We start from the raw sequence: 15,363 nt of genomic DNA on the forward strand, positions 1-15,363 counted from the left end.
GATGCTTGGTCTCTTCACCCTCCTTTCCCGTTGGGGTAGATGGTCTTTGCAAAGGGAGCCAGGGGTCCCCCTCAAGTTCTTTTATGGGTCAGTCATGGTCAGGGTAGGGAGGGAACTCTGGCAGTTGGTTTTTGGGGATCAGTCCTCTCATTGTGGAGAGACCTAAGGCTGGTGGCCGGAGATCCTCTTTCTGCGCTGTACACAGGACAGGGCGCCCTCTCCTGAACAAAGAGGGGAACAGCACTAGGCCAGACTTTCTGGGATGTGCCTTACCGGCTCTCATTGCCTGCAAAGGTGCTATGACCATTGCTGAAATGTCCCCAACCATCCTGGCGAGCAAAGTTTGGGGGAGGGGCGCTAAGGCTGGGAGGAAACTGGCTTAATGTTTCAGAAGGGCGAGGCTGGATTATTCGGTTAGAATGGAGGTGCGGGGCAGGAGAGACGGGCGGATGAGAAAGAAATCTGGCCCCTGTTGAATTAATTTTGTGTTCTTTCAACAGGTGATGGAACGCAGCTGAGAGGTAAGGCGACAAGGTGGCTTATCTAACATGCTAAACTCAGGTATCCAGAGCTCTTACGGCTGCCCGCACGCAGCCGAAATTAGTGGGGGCAGTCCCGGGCTGTAAAGCATAGTTTGAGGATACACCAGATTGAGGGGCAGAGCCACGGGTCGGGGTCTCCAGAAGCGGGGAGGAGCCACCGGAGGATCTGGGCGCAGTTTCCTCTCTAAGTTCCGCCCCGAGAGCGCCGGCCCCGCCCCCGCCGTTCGCGCTCTGACCAGCCCGCAGAGTCAGCCCCCGACCCCGGGCCGCCTGGGCCCCAGGGTTCCGCCGGCAATCTGGCCACCACCGCGTGGGTGAGTATGCGCATGGGTGTGCTGGGCTGCCGGGCAGCCCCACTCAGGGGAGCTTGGCCGCGCGGTCCGGCCTCTGCAGGGCCGGGCCCCACGCTCTGGGAGTCCTGGTGCCTGCCCTGCTATCGCACACACTCTGTTTCCCAGGAACTGCTGCTGTCTGGACTTGCCGAGCTGGCCCCCTTCTTCTCCCTCCCCAGCATGGGGCCGGGTGTGCAGGGGTTGAGCTTTCCCTTCTTTATTCCATGGGGCCTCCTGGTCAGGAGCCCTAGGTGGGGAGGATGGGGCCCCAGGGTTGGAACCCCATAGACTAGTTTTGAATGGCAGCGCTGCCATTTATTAGCCTTGGCCTTGAGTGTTTTGAACCTCCCTGAGCCTCAGTTTCCTCATCTGTAAAATGGAAATATACAGGCTGTAGCACCTACCTCATAGAATTATGGTGAGGATTAAAAGAGACAATGTGTATCAAGTACAGAGCAGGGAGCCTAGTATTCCGTAGGCACTCAGTAAATGTGGGTTCAGACTCCAGGCTGAGAACATCTCTAGGGACTTTGGAGCTGAGGTAGCTCCAAAGAAAGCGATTTTCAGCTAAGTAGTACCTGTGAGGAATGTAGAGCTGTCTGCAGACTGAACAATTGCCCTTCAGCTCCACCGTGAGGTGTGGAGTAGAATGACCAAGTTGGAAGGACCTTAGAGGTAATCTAAACCCTGTGATTCCCATGTTGCCGAACTGTGGAAACAGATCTAGAGTGGTTAAGTGGCTTGCCAAAGGTCACACAGCTAAATGGGAGGCCAGGCATACCTCCAAGAATTGGAATGGACTGTCCCTTGAACCTCCTCCTCAACTCCTGATTTGGGCAGTGCCTCTTCATTCCCTGAAGATCTAGTTTTCAATTTGGGAATCCTAGTGGTTCCTCAGAGATCTAGAGCTGCAAGCTTCAGGGACGGATGTTGGGAGGGAAGACTAGTGCTACTGCAACTTCAGAGTCTAGTTTTGGGCTGAGTGAGCAAGATGTTCCCCATCTAGGGCCTTAAGGGACTCAGAGTCCATTTAGGGATGATCCAGGGAATGTTTTTTTTTTTCCTGGGAGGGTCACCAGAGCCACTTCCAGCTCCCTGGGGAGATCCCTGATGCTCCTAAAAGGGAGAGAGGAACTTGAGCAATTGGAGCAGGCTGCCTGATCAGGCCTGGCAGCTGGGGGAAAATGGGTGAGAATGTGGAGGCGTAGCCACCTGGCTCGTTCTGGAATGCCAGGATGCCAACCTAACTGAGATCAAGGTTCTTTTTGAGGGTGGGACTAAAGGGAGAGTCTTGTGGGTGGGGCCAGGAAGAGTTGGGACTTGATTTGACAAGGCCTTTGAGCCCAGAAGGGTGTATTCTTTATGTGTCTGGAGCCAGCCCTAGCTTGGCAACAAGCAGCCAGCATTCCAGGGATGGCTTTCTCTCCAACTCAGCATAGGGCTTTGAGGAAGAACCTTTCTCTCTCTCTGAGTGTCTTGGTTTCTCTGTCTTTACAATGGGAATAGGGCTAACTGCCTCATCTATGTAGAATTTGGTTTTTCCTTTTTTTCCTCCTGTGAACAGGCGCCTCTTCTGCCTCTCTCACTCCAGTCCTAACCTGACCTTTCTGTCTCAAGCTCAGACCCAGAGAGGAAGGGGTCAAGGAAGGCCAGAGTTGCAGTGTGTAACTTTTTGTGGGTCCCACATGTATCTCTTTGTTATGTGATCCTGAGAAGATTCCTGCCCTAACTTTCCCTTCTGTACACTGTGGGGAGCTGAGCTAGGATTGTTGGTATACACTTATTTGTTATAGTTCCTGACCTTAGCTACCCTTATCTAAGGGGGAAATCACAGTCCCTAGGAACCCTCATCTGTTCACAGGAGGGTGGTGTGGACAGCCCCCTGGGCACTGGGGAGCCTCCAGAAGCTGACCAAGCAGCTCTCTCCAGCAAACAGCAAGCCCAGTCTAGCACCAGACCTGATTCTGCAAAGCCTTTCATTCTCCGGGCACGTGAGAGAGCAGGTTGGGACAAGCAGAGGGCTCGGGGTTCTGTCAGCTTCCATGGAATCCCTGCCGCTGTGGACTGCGGTGCAGGCACACAGAGCACACAGAGCCTGGGAAGGGACTGAAGGTGTGGGAGGGCCCTGGGCCAGTGGGGAAGCAATGAGAGCTGATGACAGGCCTTGAAGCCTGGAGGCTGGGCCTGAGGCTCAAAGACCTGGGGGAGGAGATGGGCCATTCCATCCACTGGTAGGTTTTAGGGTTGGTTCTTGAAATAAGTAGAGATACTTAAAGCAACTTCTCTAGTCCTAGGCCTGTCAAGCTAGGCAGAGAGGAGTGAGGAGAAGCTCTCCCAATCCATTCAAGCTTTATCCTAGCACAGATTTGGTTCATTGTCTTCCCGCTGAAATTGAGGTGGAATGTTGTCTTTCAATTCTGAGTCAGTCTTCCTCATCCAGGGCAGGAGCTATCCAAGTTTAGGCAACTTCCTCCTCATACTCCCCACCCCATGGCACACAGCTAATTTTAGGACTGAGCACAAGGGCTGACTTCATCACTGAGTCCCAGCCTTGCTGCCTGGGGCCCTGACAGCATGCCACTCCATCCCCAGGTCTGACAAGATGTACCAGGTCCCACTGCCACTGGATCGGGATGGGACCTTGGTACGGCTCCGCTTCACCGTGGTGGCCCTGGTCACAGTCTGCTGTCCACTTGTCGCCTTCCTCTTCTGCATCCTCTGGTCCCTGCTCTTCCACTTCAAGGAGACAACGGCCACACACTGTGGGGTAGGGCATGGGGACACTGATACCTCATATTCAGGCCGATCTGGATCTTCTTTAGATCTTGAATATCTTTTAACAAGATTAGCCAGCTCTCCATTGGGGCCTATCAAACATATGGGGCTGCTGGGGGGCTGCCTGCAAATTGAAATCTCAAGGGTTAGTCTCCCTCCGCCTTCTGTGAGGTTCTGGAGGCTGGAGTCACTGAAGTGTAATATAGAGTCAGTAAATGAATTATGACAGAGTTTGACACATGTCCCACCCCATTTACTTTGATATCCTAGAGAAAGTAGTCTCACATCTTTCTTCCTGCCCCACGCCCCATATCCCTGTCCAGAGGGCAGACCTAGAATCAAATCCTTACTTCATAGAAGAGCAGATTCTGGAACCCCAGGGTTTTCTGAGAAGTGGAGAGAGAACAGGATTGGGCTAGCGAGTATTTTGGGCCTCTTAATGTACCACTATGGGCTTCTGCCTGTCTGTAGGAATGTAATTCAGTATACGTGTGTGTGATTGTGAGGGTCATGACTGTTTGAGTGGGTTGTATGTGAGAGAGACTATATCTGTGCCTGTCTGTATGGAGATCTGATTATGTAATAGTGTATGTGTCTTGGGGTGAGTCCCATGGCCTCTAAGGTTCCATAGATGTCTGTGTACCCTCTGGACAGGGATATGGGGCGCGGGGCCAGGAAGAAAGATGTAAGACTACTTTCTCTAGGATATCAAAGTAAATGGGGTGGGACATGTGTCAAACTCTGTTATACTTGTAATTCATTTACTGACTCTTTATTACCTGAGACAGAGACCCAGCCTCAGTTTCCTCATGTCTGAAATATAATGGATTAGCTGGGCATGGGGGTGTGCACCTGTAGTCCTAGCTCCTTGGGAGCCTGAGGTGGGAGGATTGCTTGAGCCTAGAAGTCTGAGGCTGCAGCGAGCTATGGTTGTCTGACTGTACTTCAGCCTGGTGACAGTGAGACTCCCATCTCCAAAAAATAAAATAGGGTTGATAATTCCTGTCCTGCTCCTTCCCAGGTCTAGTGTAGAGCTCTAGGTAAAGAAGGATGGGAAGGTAGTTTAGGGAGGATGATGAAGTGTGAGGAGCAGACGAAGGAGGAGGCGGAAGAGACTGTCAGGTTGGAAGGCAGGGCAGGAAATGAACTTAGCCTAGGGGCTGTAGATGGAGAAGAGGCAGGTTCTGCATATGCATCTTTGGGGTCCCTCAGAGTTCTGAAGGCCCCAGCCAGCTGGATCTCCCCTTCATGTAAAGAGCATCTGCTTCAGAGAAATGACTAGGATTAGCAGTGTGGTCTAGCTGCGAGTATGGGGTGGAGCCTCACTTCTTTTCTTTATGTGACTGGAGTTTCTGCTCCTCCTGATTTGTCAGTGGGTAGACATGGGTGTTGAGGTATGGACACCCAATCTGATGAGACCTGGGGCTGGGAGCTATTAGAAAGAACTGAAAGAAAAGGGCGAACAGGTAATCTGAAGGGAAGGATTACCCTTTCCTGACCTAGTGCTTATCTCAGATAATGCATCAGATGTTCCTGTTACGCTAGCCACTCCTGATCATCCTGCAAAACCCTGCCCAGCTAGCTCTAAAATGTCTTCCCTATCCTACTTGTGGCTAACTTAATCACTGTCTCCTCTGGGTGCCCACAGTTCCCTGTGTTATCTATCACATAATATTTGTATCTGTCTTCCCCACCAGATGGGAATCTCCTTGAGGGTGGGCACTGCATTTGAGTGAGAAAGTATTTGGGGTTTTTTTTGGTTTGTTTTAGAGGCAGGGTCTCATTCTGTCGCCCAGGCCAGAGTGCAGTGGCATATCATAGCTCACTGCAGCCTCAAACTCCTGGGATCAAGCAGTCTTCCTAACCTCAGCCTCCTGAGTAGCTAGGACTACAGGTGTGAGCCACCACACCCAGCTTAATTAAAAAAAAAAAAAATTGTGGAGATGGGGTCTCGCCATGTTGCCTAGGCTGGAGTGCAGTGGCATGATCATAGCTCACTGCAGCCTCAACCACCAGGGAACAAGTAATCCTCCTGCCTCAGCCTCCTGAGTAGCTAGGACAATAGGTATGCACAACCATGCTCAGCTAATTTTTGTGTATGTGTGTGGAGATGGGGTCTCACACTGTTGCCCAGGCTGGTCTTGAACTCCTGACCTCAAGCAATCCTCCCAAAGCACTGAGATTATAGGCATGAGCCACTGTGCCTGGCCAGAAAGTGTTGGTTGAATAAATTATTAGGACTCTCTAGCCCAGTGCCCTGGGGAAAGGAAGGCATGGTATAAGTCAATCATAGTCCAAGCAAAATTATAGTATTTGTATGGCATATGGAGTTAAACAGTCTAGGCTATTTGCTCTGCCCCTTGTGGCTGACTCCAAGGGCTAATGGCATCAATAGCCTTGGTTTATTAGCTAGGTTACTACATACCTTGCATGCCTATTACCTGCTCTTGGTATACCAGTTAGGGAATTAAGACATAGATAGTTGCTGGAGTACTTGGTCCCTCTGGAGCAGTACTAGGTCTGTGACCCTGAGGGTATGTTGTCCCCACTCCCTGAGACTAGGGTGTTGGTTCCACCTTGGAATTTTTATATTTGCTCTGCATTTCCTACTCAGAGTATCTCAGAAATGGCCAGCCCTAGGAATAAAAGAAGCAAGCCAGTCCATCATATCTATAATTGATTACTTTGCCTCTGCTCACAGATCCCCAGTGATGGGGAGCTTCCTTCCTCCCCAGGTAGCCTGTTCTAAGGAAGCTTAATAACTAGTAATTAGCCTTTTTCTTTTCTTTTTTTTTTTTACTGAGACAGAGTCTCACTCTGTTGCCCAGGCTTGAGTGCAGTGGCATGATTTCGGCTCACTGCAGCCTCCACCTCTTGGGTTCAAGTGATTCTCCTGTCTCAGCCTCCCGAGTAGCTGGGATTACAGGCACCCGCCACCACACCTGGCTATTTTTGTATTTTTGGTATTGATGGGGTTTCACCATGTTGGCCAGGCTGGTCTCAAACTCCTGACCTCAGGTGATCCACCTGCCTTGGCCTCCCAAAGTGCTAGGATTAAAGGCGCGAGCCACCGTGCTCAGCCTCTTTTTTTTTTTTTCTTTTCTTTTCTTTTCTTTCTTTCTTTTTTTAAAGAGAGATAGGGTCTCACTATGTTGCCCAGGCTGGTCTTGAACTCCAGAGCTCAAGTGATCCTCCTGCCTCAGCCTTCCAGAGTGCTAGGATTACAGGCTTGAGCCACTGTGCCTAGCCCAAGCTTTTTCTTTCTTTCTTTCTTTCTTTTTTTTTTTTTTTTGAGGCAGGGTCTTGCTCTGTTGCCCAGGCTGGAGTGCAGTGGCACGATCTCAGCTCACTGCAACCTCTGCCTCCTGGGTTCAAACCATTCTTATGCCTCAGCCTCCAGAGTAGCTGAGATTACAGGTATGCAGCACCACACCCGGCTCATTTTTTGTATTTTTAGTAAAGACGGGGTTTCACTATCTTGGCCAGGCTGAGGCTTTTACTTATAGTGAGTATGTACCTACTTTCCCATGAGTCTCTGCCTTGGCCCTGGCTCTTCTTTGATAGCTGTAGAACTATTCTCTCCTCATGGCTTTAGGTCAGCCCTGCAGAGACAAGAAGACAGTAATGAGGGGCCTCGAGTCTATCTTCTTTTTTTTTTTTTTCCTCCAGACAGAGTCTTGCTCTGTCACCCAGGCTGGAGTGCAATGGCATGATCTCGGCTCACTGCAACCTTCTCTCAGGTTCAAGAGATTCTCCTGTTTCAGGCTCCCGAGTAGCTGGGATTACAGGTGCATGCCATCATGCCTGGCTAACTTTTTGTATTTTAGTAGAGACGGGGTTTCACTGTGTTACCCAGGCTGGTCTTGAACTCCTGAGCTCAGGCAATCCAGTTCCTTCAGGCAACCTTCCCAGGACATGGTTTCTAGGCTCTTCCCTATCCTGAATGTACCCTTGAGCTTGACTCAGTTTGTCACTATTCTCTACCGGGCCTTGATTTGGGTGTAGGACTCTAGGTGGCCTGGGCAGTACAGGCAAAAGCAGGACTATTAATTCTTTTTTTTTTTTTTTTGAGACGGAGTCTTGCTCTGTCACCCAGGCTGGAGTGCAGTGGCCGGATCTCAGCTCACTGCAAGCTCCGCCTCCCAGGTTTACGCCATTCTCCTGCCTCAGCCTCCCGAGTAGTTGAGACTACAGGCACCCGCCACCTCGCCCGGCTAGTTTTTTTGTATTTTTTAGTAGAGACGGGGTTTCACCGGGTTAGCCAGGATGGTCTCGATCTCCTGACCTTGTGATCCGCCCGTCTCGGCCTCCCAAAGTGCCGGGATTACAGGCTTGAGCCACCGCGCCCGGCCTCAGGACTATTCATTCTTATTCCTTTCTGTTAGACCTCTGTTGATGCAGTCTGAGCTGCCATTAGCTGTTTCTGCACAGGTGCAGGCTGAACATTTCTATCTCATATTTAGGCTTGTCGAGATCTCTTTTGTATCCTGCTTCTATCATCATAGGATTTAGCCATTTCTCCAGTGAGGCCCAACAAGCCTTCTCAGTCCTGCTCTAACAGAAAAGGGCCAGATCCCTCTTTGCTTTCTCTCTTTACCTTATTGGAAACCTGCCTGCGTCCCTGGACACAACTCTCGGAAAGGTCCCTGCCCCCATCACTGGCAAAGAAGCTACTGCCAGCTGACCTCAGCCACTATCACATCTTACCTTTGCACAGTGTTCTAGGATTTATGACATATGCTTGTTGATCCTGGGAAGGATGTGTGCCTGGGCAGGCGTGGAGAATTGAGTACTGTGGGCAGGAGGGCAGGCCCTGAGGAGCAGGGGGTGGGACCCTCCAGTCTTAGAATAGTCCCAGTCTGGCTACAACCTTCAACCCAAGACCCAGATTCTTCAGCACCGAGTGTGAGTGTTGCTTCGTGAGGCCCCCACCCCGACCCCATTCCTGGGTCTCCTTAGTGGAGGGAAGTATGAGTCCCAAGGGGAGATAGGGTCCTAGGCCTTTTAATATTAAGCCATCTCCGTCTGCCCCAGCTTGATCCAGAGGGAAGCCCAGCTTGAGGGGTCAAAGTGGTTGGGCAGTGGGGTTGTGAGGGGGAGTTGTCTGCCAGGAGGGGGAAGGGATTGGAAGAAGCTCAGTTCCCTGGGTCTGGGTCTGATCTGGACAGAGGCCTCCTGGGTCTGGCCCAGGACTTCAGGCTGAAGCTCAGCAGAGAAGGTTTCCATGACCCTCAGATTCCCCCAAATCTTGGATTGGGTGACATTGTGTCTCCTCAGATAGGGAGGAGATGTAGGTCTGGGCCTCCACAGGGACCTGGTATTTTAGGTTCAGGGTACCACTGGCCTGAGGCTTGGATCATTCAGAGCCTGGGGGTGGGATGGCTGGCAGCCTGTGTCCCCATTGAAATAGGTTCTGGGGCACTCCCTCTGTTCCTAGTTGAACTTGGGCAAGGAGCAGGAATGTGGTCAGACAGGGTCAGTAGGAGGGCTTTGGCCTTTCTGAGCCAACGGCCCTTTGTTAGCTGGCCTGAAAGAAGTCTTGACTTAGAACCTGAAGCTGTCAGGTGGCAAGAGGCCTTAGTCCTGGTGTTTGATCCTGGCATAGTTCTGGGCCTCAGTCTCCCCTTCTGTGGAATGAGAATAATAACCTTTCTACCTCTGACCCTTCTCCTGAGTGGCTATGAGGGTTGTGAGAGTGAAGTGGGCCACCAGAGCTCCCTGTCCAAGCCACCGGGAGCCTCTCTTCTGTAGGCTCTTCAAGAGGTGGACCTAGAGTATCAGTGTGCCAAGGGGATTCCTAAGCTCTGACCCTGCCTGTCTCTGCTGCTCCTGTCCCATCTCCCTCTGTTTCTTCTCCTCTGCACTGTCTTCCTTTTTCCCTTAGGCCTTTTCTACCCTTTCTGCTCTGGCTTTTCCTTATACTCTAAGGAGCCATCTCTGGAAAAGGCCCCACTTTCCTAGGCCCAGGTATCCCACCAGGCCCCAAGTTGTATCCCTCGTGCTGCTTAGGCCTCGCCCTACAGGATGTTCTCTGCGGCCTCCCAGCCTTTGGACCCCGATGGGACCTTGTTCCGGCTTCGCTTCACGGCCATGGTCTGGTGGGTCATCACTTTTCCTGTGTTCGGCTTCTTCTTCTGCATCATCTGGTCCCTGGTGTTCCACTTTGAGTACACAGTGGCCACTGACTGTGGGGTGAGTGCCAGCTCCCCAGCCCCTGGGTCAGGACCAGGTCAGGAGGTGGCAGTTAGGGTAGAATTAGATAGTGGAGAGCAAGTGGAGGGTCAGAGAGAGGGAAAAGGACAAGGGGATGGGGAAGGGTAGGTAAGTCAGAGTCAGAGAGAATTCATGGGGGGAGACTCAGACAGAATAGAATCACAGTCCTCCCTGAGTTGGAAGATGATGATAGAAATACAAGGGAGATGCCGGGCGCAGTGGCTCACACCTGTAATCTCAGCACCTTGGGAGGGCGAAGCCAGTGGATCGCTTGAGTTCAGTTCGAGACCAGCCTGGGCAACATGGTGAAACCCCATCTGTATAAAAAAATGCAAAAAAATTAGCTGGGTGCCCTGGCATGCCCCTGTAGTCCCAGCTACTTGGGAGGCTAAGGCAGGAGAATTGCTTGAGGCTGGGAAGTGGATGTTTCAGTGAGCTGAGATCACGCCATTATAGTCCAGCCTGGGTGACAGCAGTAAAACCCTGTCTCAAAAACAAAACAAAACAAAAAAAACCAGCAGGCTCTACACCGTGGCTCATGCCTATAATCCCAGCACTTTGGGAGGCCAAGGCAGGAGGATCACCTGAGGTCAGGAGTTTGAGACCAGTGTGGCCAACATGGTGAAACCCTGTCTCTACTAAAAAAATACAAAAAAATTAGCTGGGCATGGTGATGTGTGCCTGTAATCCCAGCTACTCAGGAGGCTTGAGGCAAGAGAATTGCTTGAACCCTGGAGGCGGAGGTTGCAGTGAGCCGAGATTGTGCCAAAAAAACAAAAAACAATAATAGTGCAAGGGAGTGGGGGGTTAGAGGGAGGTGATGGGGGAAGGGAAGGGTTTGGAGTGGGCAGGAGAGATCATGAGAGGAAGGAGACAGATTGGAAAGGAAGCCAGGACTGAGGAGGTAAAGTGAGACCAGAGGATGGGAGATGTAACAAGTGGCTTTGGCCCAGACTCAGGGACTGACCTTGGAGGATCCATCCTCAGCTCTGATCTGGATCCTCAAGCTTTGTTTTTCCGACTGGCAGCCCCGGGCCCCACAACCTGTGTCCACACAGGATCTGCCAGCCAGAAACCTGGATGGACTTCTGTCTCCCAGAATCAGTCCACTAGGTCTTTCCTGGGGACCCAGGGATAAAGGTTCTGTGCTAGGGGCATGGAATTAGATATGGACTTGCCCTTAACATCTCACTGTTACGAGAGTCAGTCCTTAGACACAGACTGTCACAACACAGTGACCTGGGGTTCCTATTATGATAAAAAAGAGTACAGTGACTGTGGGGCTCAGAGGAGGCACTTCACCCAGCTTCGAAACTGGGGATCACTTTCTTCTTGGAGGAGGGGACATTGTTGCTCTGTGGTAAAGAAGGCTTTTTGTGAATGCCAGGCTGACAACTTTTGATATTATCCAGAGGGCAATTTTTATCAAGAGCTTTGGAAGGATTTTAGGCAGAAAAGGGACATGATCAGATTTGTGCTTTATGTATTTAATTATTTAGAGACAGGATCTCACTCTGTCTCCCAGGCTGGATTATAGTGACCTGATCTTGACTTATTGCAGCCTTGACCTCCTGGGCTCAGGTGATTCCTCACCTCAGCCTCAGCCTTGGGTAGCTGGGACTACAGGTGCATGCCACCATGCCTGGCTAATTTTTATATTTTTTGTAGAGATGCGGTTTTGCCATGTTATGTAGGCTGGAAGTTTGTGCTTTAGAAGACCATTCTAGCTTCTGAGTGGAGAACAGCTTTAAGGGCAGGGGCAAGACTAGGGTATAAGGAGGCTAGTGCAGTAGCTCATGCTACTGGGGGAACCAGAGCTAAGATGCATACTGTGAGGATAGAGAGGAGGGATGGAGTCCAGAGAGGTGTAGAAAGTGGGACTGACAGCAATTGGAGTTTTTGTGCAGTTGGCATGGGGCGGGGGACAGTAGGGTAGCTAGAGAAGGCATCTATAATGTGGGGGGACTTTTACCTGAGGCCAAAGGAATGAATCTCATGGTGAAATGTGAGGTGCTGTGAAAGGGGATTTTGGGGAACCCTGTCTTTATACCATATGAGTTTCTGATCTACTGTCCTATCAGAAAGGGCTTATCCTCCTGTCTCTCAGTACTCTTAGCTCTGGGCACATGGGGAAGTTTGGGGTGAGCTGTGTACCTGGTTTTTCATAGCTCCTGATGTTGCTTGTTGCTGGTGCAGTCGGTGAGTGGGGAACTTGTGTGCTGGGAATGGGGCTGGGGGTAGGAGTACATGTACCTGATTATATGTATGTGTCTGTGTGTATGTGTGCGTGTGTGTGTATGTGATGGAAGAGACAGTCCTGGCTCTTAGAATCCCACCCCCATCCCTAATCTGAGAGAAGCTCATTAAGACAGGACCAGCAGCCACAATGCCCTAACTCTCATTTCCTTCTGAGGCCTTCCCCAAACCCTGTATTGTTTCTCCCCAATACCCATTCCCAACAGTGGTCAGGGTTCAGGGCCCTTGAATCCTTTAGGCTCTCCCAGTCAAGCTTTAAATGGTGGTCCTGTTTTCCTTATAGTTGAGATTGGGGAGTAGTTTTCAGAATTAATATTCCAGGAAGCAGAGGCAACACTCTGACTAACCCAACTCAGAGTAACTCAACACAGAAAAATCTAGTAAGGAAACTTGGAGGTTCCTGCCTCTCACCCATAAGCAGACCTTCCCATGCTCTGTGGCCATGTAGGTCACAGCGTTTTTGCATTCTTTACAGGAAATTTTGTCTTCTGAAAACCATCACTTATTGTACTTACTGCATGCCAGATACTGCGGATGTTTTATACATGTTATATTTATAATTCATATGGCTGGGCATGTTGGCTCACACCTGTAATCCCAGCACCTTGGCAGGCGAATCACTTAGTCAGGAGATCAAGACCAGCCTAGCCAACATGGTGAAACCCCATCTCTACTAAAAATACAAAAATTAGAGGCCGGGTGCCTGTAATCCCAGCTACTCAGGAGGCTGAGGCAGGAGAATTGCTTGAACCTGGGAGGTGGAGTTTGCAGTGAGTTGAGGCCACACCACTGCACTCCAGCCTGGGCAACAAGAGTGAAACTCCATGTCAAAAAAAAAAAGTTAGCTGGGAGTGGTGGCACCTCTAGTCCTAGCTACTTGGCAGGCTGAGGCACGAGAATCGCTTGAACCTGGGAGGTGGAGGTTGCAATGAGCCGAGATTACGCCAGTGTACTCCAGCCTGGGCAACAGAGCGAGACCCTGTCTCAAAAAAATAAATAAATAAAGAGAATTCATAAACACCCTGCAAGGTAGGTGGTGTTATATCCATTTTACCAATGAGGAAATTGGAGCTCAGAGAGGTGAAGTGACTTGCTCAAGGTCACCCAGCTAATAAAGGCAGAGCTGGGGTGCAGACTCAGCTTTGTGCAGTTCCTGAGCCTCTACGCTGCCCCCTCACATTACTCAGAGTGCATGTCTGAGCCTGGTCTCAAGCTATGATATCTTAAGCTATGGCTTTGAGGCCAGCATCTTCTCTCCCAGAGCTCTGCATTTAGCTTCCTCTGACAGTGCAGAGGGGAATCCATCTCCTTTTTTGTGGAGGCTGTGAAGCCCCCTGTCTAGTCTTGCCCCAGGCCTACCTGTGGGTTGCCCTGTGAGCTGCCTGCAGCATTGCTCACCTTCTCAGCAGTCTAGCATCTCGTTGAAAGAAAGGAATGATGGTCCTTCAGAACTCCACTTCCAAAGACTGTCCCTCCATAGTTAGAGCAAGTTCATTCCCTTGCTGTGTTACTGGGCTCTGGCACTGTGCTGGCCCTCTTTGGAGGTCTGCAAAAGTGCACAGAAAGTGTGGGCAATGGACTAGACATTTCCACAGTTTGGGAATCTTTTAAAAATGCATATTCTTGCTGGGCATGGTAGCTCACGCCTGTAATCCCAGCACTTTGGGAGGCCGAGGCAGGCGGATCACCGGTCAGGAGTTCGAGACCAGCCTGCCCAACATGGTGAAACCCCATCTCTACTAAAAACACAACATTACCTGGGCGTGGCAGCAGCTGCCTGTAATCCCAGCTACTCAGGAGGCTGAGGCAGGATAATTGCTTAACCGCAGGAGGCAGAGGTTGCAGTGAGCCAAGATCGTGCCACTACACTCCAACCTGAGCAACAGAGCGAGACTCCATCTCAAAAAAAAAAAAAGCATATTCTGGCCTGGCGTGTTGGCTCATGCCTGTAATCCCAACACTTTGAGAGGCCGAGAGCCGTGGATTGTTTGAGTCCAGGAGTTCTAGACCAGCCTGGGCAACATGGCAAAACCCTGTTGCTACTAAAAAACAAAACAAAACAAAACAAAACAAAAAAACTCAAAAAATTAGCCAGGCATGGTGGTGGCTACTTGGGAGGCTAAGGTGGGAGAATTACCTGAGCCCAGGAAGTAGAGGCTATAGTGAGCTGAGATCATGCTATGGCACTCCAGCCTGGGCAACCGAAGTGAGACCCTGTGTCCAAAACAAAAACAAAAACAAAACGGCTGGGTACGGTGGCTCACGCCTGTAATCCCAGCACTTAGGGAGGCTGAGGAGGGCAGATCACGAGGTCAGGAGATCGAGACCATCCTGGCTAACACGGTGAAACCTCATCTCTACTAAAAATACAAAAAATTAGCCGGGCATGGTGGCAGGCGCCTGTAGTCCCAGCTACTCCGGAGGCTGAGGCAGGAGAATGGCGTAAACCCTGGAGGCGGAGGTTGCAGTGAGCTGAGATCACGCCACTGCACTGCAGCCTGGGTGACAGTGCGAGACTCCATCTCAAAACAAAACAAAACAAAAAACAGATTCTGGCCAGGTGAGGTGGCTCATGCCTGTAGTCCCAGCACTTTGGGAGGCCAAGGCAGATGGATAGCTTAAACCCAGGAGTTTGAGACCATCATGGGACACATGACGAAACCCTGTCTCTACAAAAATTAGCCTGCTACTCAGGAGGCTGAAGTGAGAGGATCTCCTGAGCCCAGGAGGTCAAGGCTGCAGTGAGTCATGATCATGCTACTGCACTCCAGCCTGGGTGACAGAATGAGACCCTGACTCAAAAAGGGAGAAAACAAAGTGAAAAAATTTAAAAATGCAGATCCTCAGGTTCCAAGCCTTCTGCAATTTCAAACAATTCCTCCAGTGAGGTGTATGGGTAATTAAAGTTTGTGAAGCACTGCTTTAGGCCCTGAAGTCTAAGAAAGCCTCTTCCCATCTTTGGCTTTCCTGTCCCTGTCTAAACCATTGTTCAGTCATCCTCCATCCTTTCACCTCTCAAACAAGGAAGACGCCAGTCCCTGCAGCTGTGTATTATCTCCTCCTTTTTCCTCAGCTTTAAGGACTGAGGCTTCAATAGGAGTTCCAGGCATTGAGAAAGATGGATGGTGGAGATGCACGAGAACATGGTCATTTCCTTAGACTACCCCAGGTTAGGAGCACCCATTTTCTTTTTTCTTTCTTTCTTCTTTCTTTCTTTCTCTCTCTTTCTTTCTTTCTTTTCTTTC

General features: G+C 50.6%; 1 protein-coding gene across 3 annotated transcripts in view; it reads left to right on the forward strand.

Annotated features, from left to right (window-relative positions):
* The first annotated feature begins 746 nt into the window (after positions 1 to 746).
* Positions 747 to 15,363, forward strand: part of PGAP2 (post-GPI attachment to proteins 2) — an 18,230-nt gene continuing 3,613 nt past the window's right edge. For 2 of the 3 annotated variants that reach the window (XM_011993715.1, XM_011993716.1), the window contains exons 1-2: positions 747 to 856; positions 3,467 to 3,641. In XM_011993715.1, coding sequence (XP_011849105.1) covers positions 3,477 to 3,641 — 165 coding nt within the window. In that variant the 5' untranslated portion in view covers positions 747 to 856; positions 3,467 to 3,476. Of the gene's footprint in view, positions 857 to 3,466; positions 3,642 to 9,658; positions 9,842 to 15,363 lie in introns of all 3 variants that reach the window. The other variant, XM_011993714.1, reaches the window with a different exon arrangement.

This window comes from Mandrillus leucophaeus, unplaced genomic scaffold (assembly GCF_000951045.1).
Source record: "Mandrillus leucophaeus isolate KB7577 unplaced genomic scaffold, Mleu.le_1.0 Scaffold432, whole genome shotgun sequence".
NCBI classification, from domain to species: domain Eukaryota; kingdom Metazoa; phylum Chordata; class Mammalia; order Primates; family Cercopithecidae; genus Mandrillus; species Mandrillus leucophaeus.